At 46.6% G+C, this 22,125-nt stretch overlaps 1 protein-coding gene across 1 annotated transcript in view; it reads right to left on the minus strand.

Annotated features, from left to right (window-relative positions):
- The window catches only part of LOC139250226 (exonuclease mut-7 homolog), a 347,320-nt gene that overhangs the window by 79,238 nt on the left and 245,957 nt on the right, over nt 1-22,125 (minus strand). The window contains exons 9-10 of the mRNA XM_070872721.1: nt 19,789-19,956; nt 5,219-5,272 (exon numbers count right to left, since the gene is read on the minus strand). Coding sequence (XP_070728822.1) covers nt 5,219-5,272; nt 19,789-19,956 — 222 coding nt within the window. The remainder of the gene's footprint in view (nt 1-5,218; nt 5,273-19,788; nt 19,957-22,125) is intronic.

The raw sequence follows: 22,125 nt of genomic DNA on the forward strand, positions 1-22,125 counted from the left end.
GGAAGGACATTCTTGCTATTGAGGGAGTGCAGCAAAGGTTCACCAGACTGATGCCCGGGATGGCAGGACTGACATATGAAGAAAGACTGGATTGACTCGGTTTATATTCAATTGAATTTAGAAGAATGAGATGGAATCTCATAGAAACATATAAAATTCTGATGGGATTGGACAGGTTACATGCAGGAAGAATGTTCCCAATGTTGGGGAAGTCCAGAACCAGGGGTCACAGTCTAAGGATAAGAGGTAAGCCATTTAGGATCGAGATGAGGAGAAAGTTCTTCACTCAGTGAGTTGTGAACCTGTGGAATTCTCTACCACAGAAAGTTGTTGAGGCCAGTTCGCTATATATATTCAAAATGGAGTTAGATGTGGCTCTTACGTCTAAAGGGATCAGGGGGTATGGGGAGAAGTGTGTTGGGAGTTCCAGGTGCGTGGAGAGAGTCGGGAGGTGCATCGCTGAGGCCTATAAAAAGGCCCAACGCGTCGGAGGAGGCTCGGGAGTTCCAGGTGCATGGAGGGAGTCGGGAGGTGCGTGGAGAGGCGGCTTGTGCAGCTACAGGGAGGAGGCAAAAAAAAAGTAGAAAGAAATCGAAAGGTGACGTCACAGCCAAGGGAGTAAGTGATTGGCTGGTGATTGGTGAGTAACTTTTCTTTTTCTTTCTTTATCAGTAAGTAATATTTAGCTTTGTTGTTGCTAACTTAAGTGTATCTAAGGGTTAAGTCATGGCAGGACAGCTCGGACACGTGTTATGCCCCTCCTGTACTATGTGGGAAGTCAGAGACGCTTCCTGTGTCCCTGACAACTACGTGTGTGGGAAGTGTATCCGCCTCCAGCTCCTGACGGACCGCATTGCAGCACTGGAGCTGCGGGTGGAGAATGACGTGAATAGCACGTTTAGTGAGTTGGTGACACTGCAGGTAAAGGGTACTCAGCCAGATAGTAAATGGGTGACCAGCAGGAAGAGCAGTGTAAAGAAGGTAGGGCAGGGGTCCCCTGCGGTCATCCCCCTGCAAAACAGATACACCGCTTTGGGAACTGTTGAGGGGGGTGACTCATCAGAGGAGGGCAGCAGCAGCCAAGTTCATGGCACCGTGGGTGGCTCTGCTGCACAGGAGGGCAGGAAAAAAAGTGGGAGAGCTATAGTGATAGGGGATTCGATTGTAAGGGGAATAGATAGGCGTTTCTGCGGCCGCAACCGAGACTCCAGGACGGTATGTTGCCTCCCTGGTGCAATGGTCAAGGATGTCTCGGAGCGGGTGCAGGACATTCTGAAAAGGGAGGGTGAACAGCCAGTTGTCGTTGTACGCATAGGTACCAACGATATAGGTAAAAAACGGGATGAGGTCCGACGAGATGAATTTAGGGAGCTAGGTGCTAAATTAAAAAGTAGGACCTCAAAAGTTGTAATCTCAGGATTGCTACCGGTGTCACGTGCCAGTCAGAGTAAAAATCGTAGGATAGCTCAGATGAATACGTGGCTTCAGGAGTGATGCAGATGGAAGCGATTCAAATTCCTGGGGCATTGGAACTGGTTCTGGGGGAGGTGGGAACAGTACAAACCGGATGGTCCACACCTGGGCAGGACCGGAACCAATGTCCGAGGGGGAGTGTTTGCTAGTGCTGTTGGGGAGGAGTTAAACTAATATGGCAGGGGGATGGGAACCTATGCAGGGAGGCAGAGGGAAATAAAAGGGAGACAGAGGCAAAAGATAGAAAGGAGAATAGTAAAAGTGGAGGGCAGAGAATCCCAAGGCAAAAAACAAAAAGGGCCACATTACAGCAAAATTCTAAAGGGACAAGGTGTGTTAAAAAGACAAGCCTGAAGGCTCTGTGTCTTAATGCAAGGAGTATCCGTAATAAGGTGGATGAATTAACTGTGCAAATAGATGTTAACAGATATGATGTGATTGGGATTACAGAGACGTGGCTCCAGGATGATCGGGGCTGGGAACTCAACATCAAAGGGCATTCAACATTCAGGAAGGATAGAATAAAATGAAAAGGAGGTGGGGTAGCATTGCTGGTTAAAGAGGAGATTAATGCAATAGTTAGGACATTAGCTTGGATGATGTGGAATCTATATGGGTAGAGCTGCAGAACACCAAAGGACAAAATAAGTTAGTGGGAGTTGTATACAGACCTCCAAACAGTAGTAGTGATGTTGGGGAGGGCATCAAACAGGAAATTAGGGGTGCATGCAATAAAGGTGCAGCAGTTATCATGGGTGACTTTAATATGCATATAGATTGGGCTAACAAAACTGGAAGCAATACGATGGAGGAGGATTTCCTGGAGTGCATAAGGGATGGTTTTCTAGACCAATATGTCGAGGAACCAACTAGCGGGGAGGCCATCTTAGACTGGGTGTTGTGTAATGAGAGAGGATTAATTAGCAATCTCGTTGTGCGAGGCCCCTTGGGGAAGAGTGACCATAATATGGTGGAATTCTACATTAGGATGGAGAATGAAACAGTTAATTCAGAGACCATGGTCCAGAACTTAAAGAAGGGTAACTTTGAAGGTATGAGGCGTGAATTGGCTAGGATAGATTGGCGAATGATATTTAAGGGGTTGACAGTGGATGGGCAATGGCAGACATTTATAGACCGCATGGATGAACTACAACAATTATACATCCTTGTCTGGCGTAAAAATAAAAAAGGGAAGGTGGCTCAACCGTGATATCAAGGGAGATCAGAGATAGCATTAAAGCCAAGGAAGTGGCATACAAATTGGCCAAAAATAGCAGCGAACCCGGGGACTGGGAGAAATTTAGAACTCAGCAGAGGAGGACAAAGGGTTTGATTAGGGCAGGGAAAATAGAGTACGAGAGGAAGCTTGCAGGGAACATTAAAACGGACTGCAAAAGCTTCTACAGATATGTAAAGAGAAAAAGGTTAGTAAAGACAAACGTAGGTCCCCTGCAGTCAGAATCAGGGGAAGTCATAACTGGGAACAAAGAAATGGCTGACCAATTGAACAAGTACTTTGGTTTGGTATTCACTAAGGAGGACACAAACAACCTTCCGGATATAAAAGGGGTCAGAGGGTCCAGTAAGAAGGAGGAACTGAGGGAAATCCTTATTCGTCGGGAAATTGTGTTGGGGAAATTGATGGGATTGAAGGCCGATAAATCCCCAGGGCCTGATGGACTGCATCCCAGAGTACTTCAGGAGGTGGCCTTGGAAATAGCGGATGCATTGACAGTCATTTTCCAACATTCCAGAGACTCTGGATCAGTTTCTATGGACTGGAGGATAGCCAATGTAACCCCACTTTTTAAAAAAAGGAAGGAGAGAGAAAACAGGGAATTATAGACCGGTCAGAATTATAGATAGGTAGTGGGTAAAATGATGGAATCAATTATTAAGGATGTCATAGCAGCGCATTTGGAAAGAGTTGACATGATAGGTCCAAGTCAGCATGGATTTGTGAAAGGGAAATCATGCTTGACAAATCTTCTGGAATTTTTTGAGGATGTTTCCAGTAGAGTGGACAAGGGAGAACCAGTTGATGTGGTATATTTGGACTTTCAGAAGACTTTCGACAAGGTCCCACACAAGAGATTAATGTGCAAAGTTAAAGCACATGGGATTGGTGCTGACGTGGATTGAGAACTGGTTGTCAGACAGGAAGCAAAGAGTAGGAGTAAATGGGTACTTTTCAGAATGGCAGGCAGTGACTAGTGGGGTACCGCAAGGTTCTGTGCTGGGGCCCCAGCTGTTTACATTGTACATTAATGATTTAGACGAGGGGATTAAATGTAGTATCTCCAAATTTGCGGATGACACTAAGTTGGGTGGCAGTGTGAGCTGCGAGGAGAATGCTATGAGGCTGCAGAGTGACTTGGATAGGTTAGGTGAGTGGGCAAATGCATGGCAGATGAGAAGTATAATGTGGATAAATGTGAGGTTATCCACTTTGGTGGTAAAAACAGAGAGACAGACTATTATCTGAATGGTGACAGATTAGGAAAAGGGGAGGTGCAACGAGACCTGGGTGTCATGGTACATCAGTCATTGAAGGTTGGCATGCAGGTACAGCAGGCGGTTAAGAAAGCAAATGGCATGTTGGCCTTCATAGCAAGGGGATTTGAGTACAGGGGCAGGGAGGTGTTGCTACAGTTGTACAGGGCCTTGGTGAGGCCACACCTGGAGTATTGTGTACAGTTTTGGTCTCCTAACTTGAGGAAGGACATTCTTGCTATTGAGGGAGTGCAGCGAAGGTTCACCAGACTGATTCCCGGGATGGCGGGACTGACATATCAAGAAAGACTGGATCAACTGGGCTTGTTTTCACTGGAGTTCAGAAGAATGAGAGGGGATCTCATAGAAACATTTAAAATTCTGATGGGTTTAGACAGGTTAGATGCAGGAAGAATGTTCCCAATGTTGGGGAAGTCCAGAACCAGGGGTCACAGTCTAAGGATAAGGGGTAAGCCATTTAGGACCGAGATGAAGAGAAACTTCTTCACCCAGAGAGTGGTGAACCTGTGGAATTCTCTACCACAGGAAGTTGTTGAGGCCAATTCACTAAATATATTCAAAAAGCAGTTAGATGTAGTCCTTACTACTAGGTGGATCAAGGGGTATGGCGAGAAAGCAGGAATGGGGTACTGAAGTTGCATGTTCAGCCATGAACTCATTGAATGGCGGTGCAGGCTCGAAGGGCCGAATGGCCTACTCCTGCACCTATTTTCTATGTTTCTATGAAGGCAAGAATGGGGTACTGAAGTTGCATGATCAGCCATGATCATATTGAATGGTGGTGCAGGCTCGAAGGGCCAAATGGCCTGCTCCTGCAACTATTTTCTATGTTTCTATATGGAACCTGACCCCAAGGACATTCCAATAGCCTGGGCCAAAGTCAACATCAGGTGTCAGAAATGGGAGGCCAGTATGTTAAATCCACTCCTCCATAACTCACATCATACACAACTGGACACTGACCTGGGAGGTGTCCCATTGCTGTAAACATCGAGCTCATCAACTTCTCATCCCCTTTCCACTCACTCTTCCTTAAAGTCCCAACCCCAGACAGCTAATAACAAGATCGGGAGTTTTCACTACCCAAGGAATTTAACCCAAGCTGAACCTGCCATTGCTGTGAGCTGGACGATTTATTGCAGCAATCAACAGTTACTGGGATTTATTGGGGGATTTAGCTCTCCTCTTCCTGAATCTGTTTCCAACATGAATCCAGCAGTTTGCTTACCTCCTCCATGTCCAGCTGTGGTTGCAGGTTTAACTTTGTACTGAGTAACACAGCCTGCGGATTAACGGGACAAACACGTCAGGAGATCAAAGCATTGCCATTGTTAGGTTAACAATAAAGAGTCAATGTTGGATGCACCTTTGTTTGAGGCAGAGCTGCCGCTGTTTGCTCCTGTGTCTTACAGTGTGAATATGTTACCGAGGGAGGGCATCAAATGCTCCCTCTCATTGTTTTTGTGCCCTTTAAATTTGTTGCTCAGTCACCCCTGCGCAGAATCTCCCAGCAGCAACAACTTGTGAGCAGCACACTGCGCCCAGCACCTTCAGCAAACATTGGTGGGCATGTGCCCCAGGGCCTCCCGCTAACCTGTCGCTCTCCTTGGTGATCAGGGCTGGGGACACAGAGCACGGACCAGTGTCCACAGAAATAAACCCGAGCGGGAGTTAGCAGCAACTCCTGGTGCAATCGTCTCAGTGATTGATGGAAAGAAGCACTGTCCCATCGGTTTTTTATTTGGGTGCTATGCGGCCATCACAAATACCCGGCAGCCTGGTTCTTCCTATAGAAACGCCGTGGACCAGCTGCTTGGCCACGCACTTTAAAGGGAACACTGATCACAAGCCTGGGAAGGGGAGAAAATAATTGTTGATTTTCCCAATTTTTAATACCAGCAGCTTATTAATTTATACAACAAGACCTCATTATCCACCTCTTTTGCAATACTCTTCCCCCATCTCAATGAAATCTTTGCATTTGGGTCAACCACTGCAGTTCTCACTGTGGATCATACTGGATTATAAGCCCTTCAGCCCATCTATCCCCAGTATTCCCCCTGGTGCCTCTCTAATAACTCCATCTAGTTCCTTCTCAAAACCCTTTATTTTTTTGTTCCAGCTCCGGTACCAGTAATCTGTTCCATACATCCCGCCTTTTGGTTAAAAAGTCCTCCCATATTTCCCATTTCCTTCTGCTGACCTTATTCTGTAAGTATGATACCTTGTACTTCAATTCTGGACAAGGCAGATAGAATCACTTGGATCTCATTTGTAAACACTTCCATCCTATCCCGTGTCAGTACAATCTCTCCTCATATATTACTCACATAAATTTGGGGATTAACCGAGGGCCCTTCTTTCAACTCCCTCTAATAACTGAATATCCTTCTTCATACCCCAATAACTGAATATCCTCCTCTGTACCCCAATAACTGAATATCCTCCTCTGTACCCCAATCAACTGAATATCCTCCTCTGTACCCCAACAACTGAATATCCTCCTCTGTACCCCAACAACTGAATATCATTTTCCGTACCCCAATAACCGAATATCAGTCTCCGTACCCCAATTACTGAATATCGTTTTCTGTACCCCAACAACTGAATATCATTATCCGTACCCCAATAACTTAATATCCCCCCTGTACCCCAATAACTGAATATCCTACTCTGCACCTCAATGACTGAATATCCTTCTCCGTACCCCAATCGCTGAATATCATTCTCCGTACCCCAATAACTGAATATCATTCTCTATATCCCAATAACTGAATATCCTCCTCCGTACCTCAATCACTGAATAGCATTCTCTGTACCGCAATAACTGAATATCATTCTCCGTACCCCAATAACTGAATATCCTCCTCCGTACCCCAATAACTGAATATCATTCTCCGTGCCCCAATAACTGAATATCATTCTCTATATCCCAATAACTGAATATCATCCTCCGTACCCCAATCACTGAATATAATTCTCTGTACCCCAATAACTGAATATCATTCTTAGTACTCCAATAACGGAATATCATTCTCCCTGCCCCAATAACTGAATATCATTCTCTGTACCCCAATAATTGAATATCATTCTCCGTACCCCAATAACTGAATATCATTCTCCGTACCCCAATAGCTGAATATCATTCTCCGTACCCCAATAACGGAATGTCATTCACCGTACCCCAATAACTGAATTTCCTTCTCCGTACCCCAATAACTGAATATAATTGTATGTATCCCAATAACTGAATATCTTCTTCTGTACCCCAATAACTGAATAGCTTCTTCTGTACCCCAATAACTGAATATCCTCCTCAGTACCCCAATAACTGAATATTCTTCTCTGCACCCCAATAACTGAGTATCCTCGTCTGTACCCCAATAACTGAATATCCTTCTCTGTGCCCCAATAACTGAATATGCTCCTCTGTACCCCAATAACTGAACATCTTTCTCTGTACCCCAATAACTGAATATCCTCCTCTGTACCCCAATAACTGAATATCCTCCTCTGTACCCCAATAACTGAACACCTTTCTCTGTACCCCAATAACTGAATATCCTTCTCCATACCCCAATAACTGAATATCCCTCTCTGGCCCACTTTATGAAATAGGGAGACCCAAACTGCACCCAGTGCTGCAGGCATGGTGTCAGCAGGTATTGAGAGGACAGGCAAGATCAGAAAAGAGAATGTAATTCTTCCATCTCGTTTTGCTGTGATAGAAAGGTGTACTATTTGCACTAAGAAGATGCAGACACACAGCTATGACATACTGTCTGACACACTGTGGTACTGGGACTAAAATCACATCTTTCCAAGTTTCTGAGAAGCTTTCAGCATTGTGAGGCAAGACCCAGGGGAAGTGCCTGGGAAGAGTCTTGTACAGAAGCTAACCATTCCAAGTGTACATCAGAGGAAAATTGTCTTTAGCTTTTATCCCAATGATTTTGACTAGAAATTAACCTAATGAGGATTACAGTAAGAAAACGAGATAAAATTAACCCTGTGATGGTCACATAAGAATTTGAGAGTCAGGCCAGGACTGTACGCTGTGGCGATGCTCTGATTAATGCTACGTCCTGGTGAACCTACGTTGAATATTGGTGTCACTGAATGTCTTGGGTTTAAGTCCCACGCCACAAAAAACTTGAGCACATAAAGCAGCCAACTTCCAGTGTAGTACTGAGGGAGTACTTCACAGTCAGAGGTGCTGCCTTTCGGATGTGACGTTATACCCATGCCTGTCTGCTTATCGATTTCAACGCTAAACAACCAACGGCATTTTGTGAAGTGGAGCAGGGAGTTCTCCCGGTGTCCTGGCCAATATTTCTCCCTTCACCATCATCACTGAAATCAGATACTGGTCGTTCTCCTCATCTCAGTGCTGTGTGTGGGACAATGCTGGTCTAACATTGTCTGGATACCTCATCATCCCACATGAAAACAGTCACTGCACTTCAACACATAAGCCCATCAAGTTTTAACATGAAAGGCAATACCTGATGCAATATTATATTGTCACAGGTCCGGCCATGCTTCACAAAGTGAGTGAACACACAGAAACATCATCGGTTTCACTGCATATATTAATTAATGATACGTATGTTTTCAGTTTGGACACTCAGATTTTTAGCAATGGAATGACAGCCAAGAAAATTGAGAGTAAAGTTGGACACGCGACCTTGCTGGGATGTATCGCACAGAACTAGTCAGTGAAGTTACAGAGGCCAACTTTAGACCCAAGTCTGAGGATACACATTTTTATCTTGCATGAAATAAGGAGCAACACATGGGTCAAAGGGCAGAGAGCAGCACGTGGGTCAAAGGGCAGAGAGCAGCACGTGGGTCAAAGGGCAGAGAGCAGCACGTGGGTCAAAGGGCAGAGAGCAGCACGTGGGTCAAAGGGCAGAGAGCAACATGGTTCACGAATGTCCTTTAGGGAAGGAAATCTGCCATCCTTACCCGGTCTGGCCCATATGTGACTCCAGACCCACAGCAATGTGGTTGACTCTGAACTGCCCTCTGAAATTGCCTAGCAAGCCACTCAGTTGTAACAAACCGCTGCGAAAAACAATAATAAAACCAGACGGACCACCCGGCATCGACCTCGGCACCAGCTACGGACACGACAACAGCACTCGCTGGCCCTGCAAAGTCCTTCTCACCAACACCTGGGGACTTGTGCCAAAATTGGGAGAGCTGTCCCACAGACTAGTCAAGCAACAGCCTGACACAGTCATACTCACAGAATCATACCTTTCAACCAATGTCCCAGACTCCTCCAGCACCATCCCTGGGTATATCCTGTCCCACCGGCAGGACAGACCCACCAAAGTTGGTGGCACAGTGGTATGCAGTCGGGAGGGAGTGGCCCTGCGAGTCCTCAACATTGACTCCGGACCTCATGAAATCTCATGGCTTTAGGTCCAGCATGGGCAAGGAAACCTCCTGCTGATTACCACCTACCGCCCTCCCTCAGCTGATGAATCAGTACTCCTCCATATTGAACACCACTTGGAAGAAGCACTGAGAGTAGCAAGGGCACAGAATGTACTCTGAGTGGGGGACTTCAGTGTCCATCACCCAGAGTGGCTCGGTAATACCACTACTGACCGAGCTGACCGAAGGACACAGCTGACAGACTGGGCCTGCGACAGGTGGTGAGAGAACCAACATGAGGGAAAAACCTACTTGACCTCGTCCTCACCAACCTACCTGTCGCAGATACATCTGTCCATGACAGCATTGGTAGCAGTGACCACCGCATATTGCGGAGACAAAGTCCCATCTTCACACTGAGGACACTCTCCATCGTGTTGTGTGGCACTACACCATGCTAAATGGGATAGATTCAGAACAGATCGAGCAGATCAAAACTGTGCATCAATGAGGCGCTGTGAGTGATCAGCAGCAGCAGAATTGTATTCCACCACAATCTGTAACCTCATGGCCTGGCGTATCCCTCACTCTAGCATTACCATCAAGCCAGGGGACCAACCCTGGTTCAATGAAGAATGTAGAAGAGCATGCCGGGAGCAACATCAGGCATACCTGAAAATGAGGTGCCAACCTGGGGAAGCTGCAACACAGGACTCATCATCATAGGCAGTCCCTCGAAATCGAGGAAGACTTGCTTCCACTCTAAAAGTGAGTTCTCAGGTCCAATACGGGAATTACATTGTCTGTCACAGGTGGGGCAGATAGTGGTTGAGGTAAAGGGTGGGGAGTCTGGTTTGCCGCACGTTTCTTCCATTGCCTGCGCTTGATTTCTGCATGCTCTCAGCGCTCTCTCAGATGCTCTTCCTCCATTTTGGGCGGTCTTGGGCCAGGGATTCCCAGATTTCGGTGGGAATGTTGCATTTTATGAAGGAGGCTTTGAGGGTGTCCTTGAAACGTTTCCTCTGCCCACCTGGGGCTCACTTGCCTTGTAGGAGTTCCGAGTAGAAAGCTTGCTTAGGGAGTCTCGTGTCGGGCATGCGGACGACATAGCCCGCCCAACAGAGCAGGTCGAGCGTGGTCAGTGCTTCGATGGACTACATGTATGCTAAAAAGCAGAAGCAGCATGCTATAGACAAGGCTAAGCGATCCCACAACCAACGGATCAGATTAAAGCTCTGCAGTCCTGCCACGTTCAGTCGTGAATGGTGGTGGACCATTAAATAACCATCGGGAGGAGGAGGCTCCATGAATATCCTCATCCTCAATGATGGCAGAACCCAGCATGTGAGTGAAAATGACAAGACTGAAGCACTTACAACCTTCTTCAGCCAGAAGTGCTGAGTGGATGATCCATATCGGCCTCCTCCTGAGGTCCCCACCATCACAGAAGCCAGTCTTCAGTCAATTCGCTGCACTCCACGTGATATCAAGAAACGGTTGAGCGCACTGGATACAGCAAAGGCTATGGGCCCAGACAACATCTTGACTGTTGTGCTGAAGATTTGTGCTCCAGAATTAGCCACACCTCTAGCCAAGCTGTTCCAGTACAGCTACAATACTGGCATCTACCTAACAATGTGGAAAACTGCCCAGGTATGTTCTGTCCACAAAAAGCAGGAAAAATCCAATCCAGCCAATTACCGCCCCGTCAGTCTACTCTCAATCATCAGCAAAGTGATGGAAGGTGTCGTCGACAGTGTTATCAAGTGGCACTTACTCACCAATAACCTGATCACTGATGCTCAGTTTTGGTTCTGCCATGACCACACGGCTCCAGACCTCATTACATCCTTGGTCCAAACATGAATTCCAGAGGTGAGGTGAGAGTGACTGCCCTTGACATAAAGGCAGCATTTGACCGAGTCTGGCATCATGAAGCCCGAGTAAAACTGAAGTCAATGGGAATCAGGGGAAAACTCTCCACTGGCTGGAGTCATACCTAGCACAAAGGAAGATGGTTGTGATGGTTGGAGGTCAATCATCCCAGCATCAGGACATCGCTGCAGGAGTTCCTCAGGGCAGTGTCCGAGGCCCAACCATCTTCAGCTGCTTCATCAATGACCTTCCCTCCATCATAAGGTCAGAAGTGGGGATGTTCGCTGATGTTAGCACAGTGTTCAGTTCCATTCACAACTCCTCAGATAATGGAGCAGTCCATGCCCGCATGCAGCAAGAGCTGGATACTCAGGCTTGGGCTGATAAGTAGAAAGTAACATTCGCACCACACAAGTGTCAGGCAATGACTATCTCCAACAAGCGAGAGTCCAACCACTGCCCCTTAACATTCAATGGCATTACCATCGCCGATTCCCCTACCGTCAACATCCTGGGGGTCACCATTGACCAGAAACTTAACTGGACCAGCCACATAAATACTGTGGCAACAAGAGCAGGTCAGAGGCTGGATATTCTATGGCGAGTGTCTCACCTCCTGACTCGCCAAAGCCTTTCCACCATCTACAAGGCACAAGTCAGGACTGTGATGGAATACTCTCCACTTGTCTGGATGAGTTGCAGCTCCAACAACACTCAAGAAGCTCGACACCATCCAGGACAAAGCAGCCCACTTGATCGGCACCTCATCCACCACCTTCAACATTCACTCCCTCCACCACCAGCGCAACGTAGCTGCAGTGTGTACCATCTACAAGATGCACTGCAACAACTCGCCAAGGTTTCTCCCAAACCAGTGACCTCTACCGCCTAGAAGGACAAGGGCAGCAGGCGCATGGGAACACCACCACCTCCACGTTCCCCTCCAAGTCACACACCATCCTGATTTGGAAGCATATCGCCATTCCTTCATCATCGCTGGATCAAAATCCTGGAACTCCCTCCCTAACAGCACTGTGGGAGAACCATCACCACACGGACTGCAGCGGTTCAAGAAGGTGGCTCACCACCATCTTCTCAAGGGCAGTTAGGGATGGGCAATAAATGTGGCCAAGACTAGTGGGAGGATTGGGAAAATTTTAAAAGCCAGCAGAAAACAACTAAAAATATGATTAAAAGAGGGAAAATAAATTATGAAGGTAAACTAGCACAAAATATAAAAACAGATAGTAAGAGTTTCTACAGGTACATAAAAAGGAAAAGAGTGGCTAAAGTAAATGTTAGTCCCCTTGAGGATGAGACTGGGGAATTAATAATGGAGAACGGGGAAATGGCAGAAACTTTGAACAAATATTTTGTATCGGTCTTCACGGTAGAAGACACTAAAAATATTCCAATAGTGGATAATCAAGGGGCTATAGGGAGGGAGTAACTTAATACAATCACTATCACAAATGAAGTCGTACTAGGTAAAATAATAGGACTAAAGGCGGACAAGTCCCCGAGACCCGATGGCTTACATCCTTGGGTCAAGAGAAGTGGCTGCAGAGATAATGGAAAACCGCACAATATACAAATGCAAAGGAAAGTGGAAATGCAGTGGAGTGGAAGAGCTATAAAAAGCAACAAAGTGATACAAAGCGATCCCTGGAAAAAACTTTCTACCAACTCTCTTACAACAGCACATGGAGTCCCAACTGTCCAGCCTTGGGCCCTCCATTCACCGTGCCATTTGTGCAGCTACCGATCTGCTCAATCACACCCTCACCACCACCTTTAATGCCCTAGTCCCTATTAAAACCATTACTCTCTCTCCCACCTTGGCTGTTCCCCCTGGTACAGCCCTGATCTTCACTCCATGGAATGTAGACTTGAACAGATGTGGCGGACAACTGGTTTAGCCATTCACCGCCAGGTCTGGCAGGACCACATAAAGCATTATCGGGTCCTGCTCTCGTCTGCCAAAACTGCTCACTATTCCAGAATCATTCTGGAATTTAAAAATAAACCCCGGCTTCTATTCTCCACTGCTAACTATCTTCTTAAACACCTCCCCCCAGTCTCCATCTTCACCAATGACAACAAGTGTGAGGAGCTCATGGACTTCTCTGTCTCTAAGATTGAGGCCATCGGTTCGGCCACCGCTGCCTCTTCCCTTCCTTCCCCGAGCCCACCGGGCCAAACTGCGTCTAAGTATACCCCCTGCCCTGGCCCTGAACTCGCCCCTTTCTCAAGTTTCTCTTCGATCTCCCCTCATGACCTTTCCGAGTTCATCCTGTCCGTGAGACCCACTTCCTGCTCCCTCGACCCTATTCCCAACAAACTGCTGACCACCCAACTTCCTTTTCTGGCTCCCATGTTAGCCGACATTGTTAACGGTTCTCTCCTCAGGTACTGTTCCCCTCGGCTGATTCCGGAGATGAGAGGGTTACCTTATGATGATAGATTGAGTAGACTGGGTCTTTACTTGTTGGAGTTCAGAAGGATGAGGGGTGATCTTATAGAAACATTTAAAATAATGAAAGGGATAGACAAGATAGAGGCAGAGAGGTTGTTTCCACTGGTCGGGGAGACTAGAACTAGGGGGCACAGCCTCAAAATACGGGGGAGCCAATTTAAAACCGAGTCGAGAAGGAATTTCTTCTCCCAGAGGGTTGTGAATCTGTGGAATTCTCTGCCCAGGGAAGCAGTTGAGGCTAGCTCATTGAATGTATTCAAATCACAGATAGATAGATTTTTAACCAATAAGGGAATTAAGGGTTATGGGAGAGGGCGGGTAAGTGGAGCTGAGTCCACGGCCAGATCAGCCATGGTCTTATTGAATGGCGGAGCAGGTTCTAGGGGCTAGATGGCCTACTCCTGTTCCTAATTCTTATGTTCTCCCTCAAACCTGCTGTCATCACCCCTCTTGTCAAGAAAACAACCGTCGATTCCTCCATCCTTGCAAGCAACGGCCCATCTCCAACCTCCCTTTCCTCTCAAAAGTCCTTGAACGTGTTGTCGTCTCCGAAATCCGTGCCCATCTTTCCCAGAATTCCATTTCTGAGTCTCTCCAATCCGGTTTCTGTGCCTGCCACATACCGTAACGGCTCTCAAAGTCACAAATTACATCCTTTGCGACTATGGCAAAGGTAAACTATCCCTCCTCATCCTGTCTGCAGCCTTTGACACAGTTGACCACTCCATCCTTCATCAACACCTCTCCACCATCGTCCAGCTGGGTGAGACGGCACTCGCCTGGTTCCCTTGTTATCTATCTAATCGTAGCCAGAGAATCTCCTGCAATGGCTTCTCTACCCACTACCGCATCGTTACCTCTGGTACCCCTCAAGGATCTATTCTTGGGCCCTTCCTATTCCTCATCTACATGTTGCCCCTTGGCGACATCATCCAAAAACAATGTCAGATTCCACATGTACCCTGACAATGCTCCAACTCACCACCACTTCTCTTGACCCCTCCACCGTCTCTAAATTGTCAGACTGCTTGTCCGATATCCAGTTCTGGATGAGCAGAAATTTTCTCCAATTAAATATCGGGAAGACTGAAGCCATTGTTTTCGGTCCCCGCCACAAACTCTGTTCCCCCGTTCCCCAGCCACTGACTCCATCCTTCTCCTTAACATTTGTCTGAGGCTAAACCACATTTTCGCAACCTTGGTGTCACATTTGACCCTGAAATGAGCTTTCAACCACATATCCGCAGCATAACTAAGACAGCCCATTTCCATAATATTGCCTGTCTCCGCCCTTGCCTTAGCTCATTGTTACCTCTAGACTTGACTATTCCAACGCACTCCTGGCTGGCGACCCACATTCTACCCTACTTAAACTAGAGATGATCCAAAACTCGCTGCCTCCATGTCCTAATTCGCACCAAGTCCCCCTCACCCATCACCCCTGTACTCACTGACCCATGTCCTAACTCGCACCAAGTCCCCCTCACCCATCACCCCTGTGCTCGCTGACCCGTATCCTAACTCGCACCAAGTCCCGCTCACCCATCACCCCTGTGCTCGCTGACCCGTGTCCTAACTCGCACCCAGTCCCACTCACCCATCACCCCTGTGCTCGCTGACCCGTGTCCTAACTCGCACCAAGTCCCGCTCACCCATCACCCCTGTGCTCGCTGACCCGTGTCCTAACTTGCACCGAGTCCCGCTCACCCATCACCCCTGTGCTCGCTGACTTATATCTTAACTCACACCGAGTCCCGCTCACCCATCACCCCTGTGCTCGCTGACTTATATCTTAACTCGCACCGAGTCCCGCTCACCCATCACCCCTGACCTACATTAGTTCCCAGTTAAGCAATGCCTCAATGTCAAAATTCTCATCCTTGTTTATAAATCCCTCCATGGCCTCACCCCTCCCTATCTCTAATCTCCTCCAGCCCCACAACGCCCCCCCCCTCCCCCGGAGATGTCTGCACTCCTCTAATTCTGCCCTCCTGGGCGTCCCTGATTATACTCGCTCCACCATTAACGGTGCTATATAAATACAAGTTGTTGTTGTTGTTGAGAGAAATAAATAAGAGGCTCAGAAAGGGAATATGCAAACAACTTGTGAGGGATATCACAGCCAACAGTAACAGTTTTTATAAATATATTGAGAAAGAGTTTGGTGAAGGGGAATGTGGGGCCATTAAAGACAGATGCAGGTGAGAGTATATTGGACAAGAAAATGGCAGTCTTATTAAAAGAGTTCTGTCCATATTGAGAGTGGAGAAAGAGGAACAATCACCAGCGGCACACGGGAACCGGAAAACAAATCAAGGGAGGAACTTAGTGGATTTTTTAATTCGTTCCTGGGATGTGGGTGTCGCTGGCAAAGCCTGCATTTATTGCCCATCCCTAATTGCCCTTGAACCGCTGTAGTCCGTGTGGTGAAGGTACTCCCACAGTGCTGTTGGGGAGGGAGTTCCAGGAATTTGAACTAGTGACGATGAAGGAACGGCCAATATATTTTCATGTCAGGATGGTGTGTGACTTGGAGGGGAACGTGGAGGTGGTGGTGTTCCCATGCGCCTGTTGCCCTTGTCCTACTAGTGGAGGTCGCAGGTTTGGGAGGTGCTGCCGAAGAAGCCTTGGCGAGTTGCTGCAGTGCATCTTGTAGATGGTGCACACTGCAGCCACGGTGCGCCGGTGGTGGAGGGAGTGAATGTTGAAGGTGGTGGATGGGGTGCCGATCAAGCCGGCTGCTTTGTCCTGGATGGTGTCAAGCTTCTTAACTGTTGTTGGAGCTGCACTCATCAAGGCAAGTGGAGAGTATTCCATCACACTCCTGATGTGTGCCTTGTCGATGGTGGAAAAGCTTTGGGGAGTCAGGAGGTGAGACACTTGCTGCAGAATACCCAGCCTCTGACCTGCTCTTGTTGCCACAGGATTTATGTGGCTGGTCCAGTTTTGTTTCTGGTGTTGATGGGGGATTCACTGATGGTAGTTCTGTTGAATATCAATGGTGGTTAGGCTCTCTCTTGTTGGAGACAGTCATTGCCTGGCACTTGTGGCATGAATGTTACTTGGCACTTACAGCACAAGCCTGAATGACGCCCAGGTCTTTCTGCCTGACGCTGTGTTTTGGATGATGTCGCCAAGGGGCAACATGTAGATGAGAAATAGGAGGGGGCCAAGGATAGATCCTTGGGGGTCACCAGCGGTAACGAAGCGGGGAAGACATTGCAGGAGATTCTCTTGCTACGATTAGATGGATAAGAATGGAACCGGGCGAGTGCAGTCCCACCCAGCTGGACGATGGTGGAGAGGTGTTGGAGGAGGATGGAGTGGTCAACTGTGTCAAAGGCTGCAGACAGGTCGAGAAGGACGAGGGGGGATAACTTACTTTGGTCACAGTCAAATCACATAGGGCCGTTTCAGTGCTGTGGCAGAGGCAGAAACTTGATTTGTGGAATTCAAATGAGTTCTGGAAGAGATGAGCAAGGGTTTGGGAGGTGACAGCACGTTCAAGGACTGGAGAGGAAAGGGAGGTTGGAGATGGGGCGGTTGTTGCACACAAATGCCAGTACCCTACATCTATCAAACAAAATGATTCCACTGATATCATCCAATAGATGGTTGGTGGGCCATTACCCAATGGCAAGGCAAAGTACTGCCCGATTCTGATCTCATTTGATTGCTTTATAAACCCATTTATATATATATATAAATAACTATCATATAAACACAGCTCCATGTTAATATTCTGGACGCGTAGCAATTTTTCCCCTTCAAGACGTTCTCTGTCTCCTTCCAAGTGCACGTGCAGCAAGCAACCTGTATCCAGCACTCTGATGCTGGTGGCAATAAGGTGGGTGAGAGAACCCGTGGGCCCAGCTCCCTTGCTCTGTCAGTACTGAATAGCTCAGTCCACAATGAGAACTAGCCAAATGCAGAACCTTGCATAGAATCAGCCAGCAAACCATTCCAGGGCACCTCAGCACCTGCACAAGCTTTGCTTCTCCTGGTGCACGAGCAGTAGGTACCTTCTGTGTCTCATCACTGGGCCCATTCTGCAGAACGAGACTAGAATCAGAGAAACACACAGCACAGGAGAGCATTTGGCCCACTGTGCCTGTGCCAGCTCAGTCCCACTCCCCTGCTCTTTCCCCACAGCCACTCAAATTTCTACTTTTCAAGAATTTATCCAAATTCCCTTTGAAAGTTACTCGTGAATTTGCTTCCACCGCCCTTTCAGGCAGCGCGTTCCCGATCACAACAACTCGTTGCGTAAAATCACTTCTTCTCATGTCGCCTCTGGTTCTTTTGAAAATGATCTTAAATCTGTGACCATTGGTTACTGCCCCTCCTGCCACTGGAAACAGTTTCCCCCTCTTTACTCTTCAAACATTATTTTGAACACCTCTATTAATTCCATGAAATAAAGTGTAACAAAAAATGGTGTACTCAAAGGGTTAATGAACGTAACACCAAAACCCAACAATGTGATTGTCACAGCAGCAGAGACAGAGGGTGGGTTGCAGCGTGTAATGGGTTAATGCCCAGCTCTGACAGATTGGACAGCAACAGGTCCCAGAGAACACCACAGCCATCAGCACACTGACACATTTTCCAGTTCTATCAATAAAATTTGCAAATAGAATTCCCAGTGCACAAAAAAATCACAGCAAAGAAAACACCAGGGTCAAATTAAGATACCTTTTTCCTCTCAGCGACTCACAAATGCAGGACAGGAGCAGGGACATGAGAAAGGCTCGGTGTTCTCTTCCCCCGAGGGTTGGGTAGGTCAGGGTGATGTAACATTGACTAACGATCCCAGCGACAGTGTACAATGCTGAGCATTGAGCCTAGAGGGAGGTCACCACTGCTGCCGATGAAATATCACAGCTAATTGCATTGTGATACCCTCAAATCAAAAGTGACAAGGCCTGAATGTGGATTGTCGGCAGACTCAGCGATATCATGAGGCAGTGAACCATGGCCTGCCTGCCAGGCTGCCCTGCTCATGTGACAATAGCCTCTTCTCCCTCTCCGATAGCCAACCAGTGACAACAGACTCTTTTCTTCTCCCAGGAATGTATAGAAAGTGCTGGAGAGTCTCATTCACTCGCAGCCAGACACCCATTCACAGCCTGAAGTGCAGCAGATGACCGTGACACACGAGCTGCCTTGTCAATCATCCCCTATTCTCCCTGGCACAGTTTGGCTCGCTCAGATACTTGTCAGGGAATATCCAGCAGCAAGATCACTCCGTATGCTGGCTCTGCCCTTGGCTCTCCGCTCTCCAATCGTCCACAAACATCCAGGCTATCTCCATCATTTGCACTGAAAAGGGACTGGGAAACTGGCGACAAAGTGCCAATGTCACCGACAAGAAATGGATTTGTGGGCCGATGTAGGCCGGAGGGGGAACTGCAGCAAAGCTCCTGGTTGGATTCAACCCTGCAGGTAAATGGGAACTTGAAGTGTTTTCGACCAGGCACCCAGATGTTGTCGGTTAGTGCGTTGGACAAACGCACCAGGTTTACAAAACTGCCAGGCATCGCCCGAAGGGGCAGATCTCGCGCCGTGGCCGTGAAGTGCCCCTCGGCAACACCTGACCGACCCCTCGCTTCCCCCGGCTAACTCTGCAAAATCCACGCTGCTCCAAGCTGCAACGAGTGAGGTTCCTTTGGGAAAGACGGAGGGTCGAATCGGAGGAGAGAGGGTCTACACCGTCCTCAGGAGGAATGGGGGACTGTCTGGCTGCATGTGTCCAGCCCAGAGAGAGGGCTAATAGTACTGAACATCTGTAAACTGTGAGAAGCAATTGTGCAAATTATCACACTCTGCAATATGCGGGCTCTTCTGAATATTTTTCAGATATTTATCAATCTACTAGACAATCTTGGCATCATTCAACCTTTCCCTTAAAGGAATTAATTACAAGAAGGTAATGGAGACTGGTTGAGAGAGTCGCCGCCTAAATATTAAGGAGACATGACAATGGTGTCTTGGGAAAACTATCTACTCAACTGAAGAAAAATTTCCCCAAGCTACCCCGCACATTCCAGGATACAGCTCACCTCTTTGTACTTGCCCTTGATGCACAGATCATTGATCAGAGCAAGCAGCGAGGATGGGTCAGCCTTGTCCACTGCATATAGGTTGATCAGCTGCTCCATCAAGTTAGCAGGAACTTCGGTGAGCAGAGAGAAGACTCTTGCCTGCAGCATGGCCCGCTTCGAGTGTGACTGTAACAGAAATCAAAGGTGAAGGATAAAACACACAGGAGAACATGCGCAATACAGTTATCATGATTGATCAGAAATACTCACACGATCAATTATCATTGCTCAGAACGACTCACACACGATCAATTATCACCATTGATCAGAACTACGCTCACAGGATCAATTACCACCATTGATCAGAACTACTCCCACATGATCAATTATCACCATTGATCAGAACGCCTCTCACACGATCAATTATCACCATTGATCAGAACTACTCACACAGGATCAATTATCACCATTGATCAGAATTACTCTCACACGATCAATTATCACCATTGATCAGAATTACTCTCACACGATCAATTATCACCATTGATCAGAACTACTCACACAATCAATTATCACCATTGATCAGAACAATTCTCACAGGAACAACGATCACAATCAGAACGACTCTCACGCAATCAATTACCACCATTGATCAGAACGACTCTCACACGATCAATTATCATCAATGATCAGAATTACACTCTCACGATCAATTATCACCATTGATCAGAACTACACTCACAGAATCAATTATCACCATTGATCAGAACTACACTCACAGAATCAATTATCACCATTGATCAGAACTACTCTCACAGGATCAATAATCACTGATCAGAACTACTCTCATACGATCAATTATCACCATTGATCAGAACTACTCTCACACGATCAATTATCACCATTGATCAGAACTACTCACACGATCAATTATCACCATTGATCAGAACTACTCTCACACGATCAATTATCACCATTGATCAGAATTACTCACACACGATCAATTATCACCATTGATCAGAACTACTCACGCATAATCAATGATCACCATTGATCAGAACTACTCTCACAGGATCAATAATCACTGATCAGAACTACTCTCATACGATCAATTATCACCATTGATCAGAACTACTCTCACACGATTAATTAACACTATTGATCAGAACTATTCTCACACGATCAATTATCACCATTGATCAGAACTACTCTCATACGATCAATTATCACCATTGATCAGAACTACTCTCACACGATCAATTATCACCATTGATCAGAACTACTCTCACGGTCAATTATCACCATTGATCAGAACTACTCTCATACGATCAATTATCACCATTGATCAGAACTACTCACACGATCAATTATCACCATTGATCAGAACTACTCCCACATGATCAATTATCACCATTGATCAGAACTACTCACACACGATCAATTATCACCATTGATCAGAACAACTCACACATAATCAATGATCACCATTGATCAGAACTACTCTCACAGGATCAATAATCACTGATCAGAACTACTCTCACATGATCAATTATCACCATTGATCAGAACTACTCACACGATCAATTATCACCATTGATCAGAACTACTCTCACACGATCAATTATCACCATTGATCAGAACTACTCACACACGATCAATTATCACCATTGATCAGAACTACTCACGCATAATCAATGATCACCATTGATCAGAACTACTCTCACAGGATCAATAATCACTGATCAGAACTACTCTCATACGATCAATTATCACCATTGATCAGAACTACTCTCACACGATTAATTAACACTATTGATCAGAACTATTCTCACACGATCAATTATCACCATTGATCAGAACTACTCTCATACGATCAATTATCACCATTGATCAGAACTACTCTCACACGATCACTTATCACCATTGATCAGAACTACTCTCACGGTCAATTATCACCATTGATCAGAACTACTCTCACAGGATCAATTATCACCATTGATCAGAACTACTCACACGATCAATTATCACCATTGATCAGAACTACTCACACACGATCAATTATCACCATTGATCAGAACTACTCACACATAATCAATGATCACCATTGATCAGAACTACTCTCACAGGATCAATAATCACTGATCAGAACTACTCTCATACGATCAATTATCACCATTGATCAGAACTACTCTCACACGATTAATTAACACTATTGATCAGAACTATTCTCACACGATCAATTATCACCATTGATCAGAACTACTCTCACACGATCAATTATCACCATTGATCAGAACTACTCTCACACGATCAGTTATCACTGATCAGAACTACTCGCACGATCAATTATCACCA

This window comes from Pristiophorus japonicus, unplaced genomic scaffold, assembly GCF_044704955.1.
Source record: "Pristiophorus japonicus isolate sPriJap1 unplaced genomic scaffold, sPriJap1.hap1 HAP1_SCAFFOLD_353, whole genome shotgun sequence".
In the NCBI taxonomy this organism is placed as follows: domain Eukaryota; kingdom Metazoa; phylum Chordata; class Chondrichthyes; family Pristiophoridae; genus Pristiophorus; species Pristiophorus japonicus.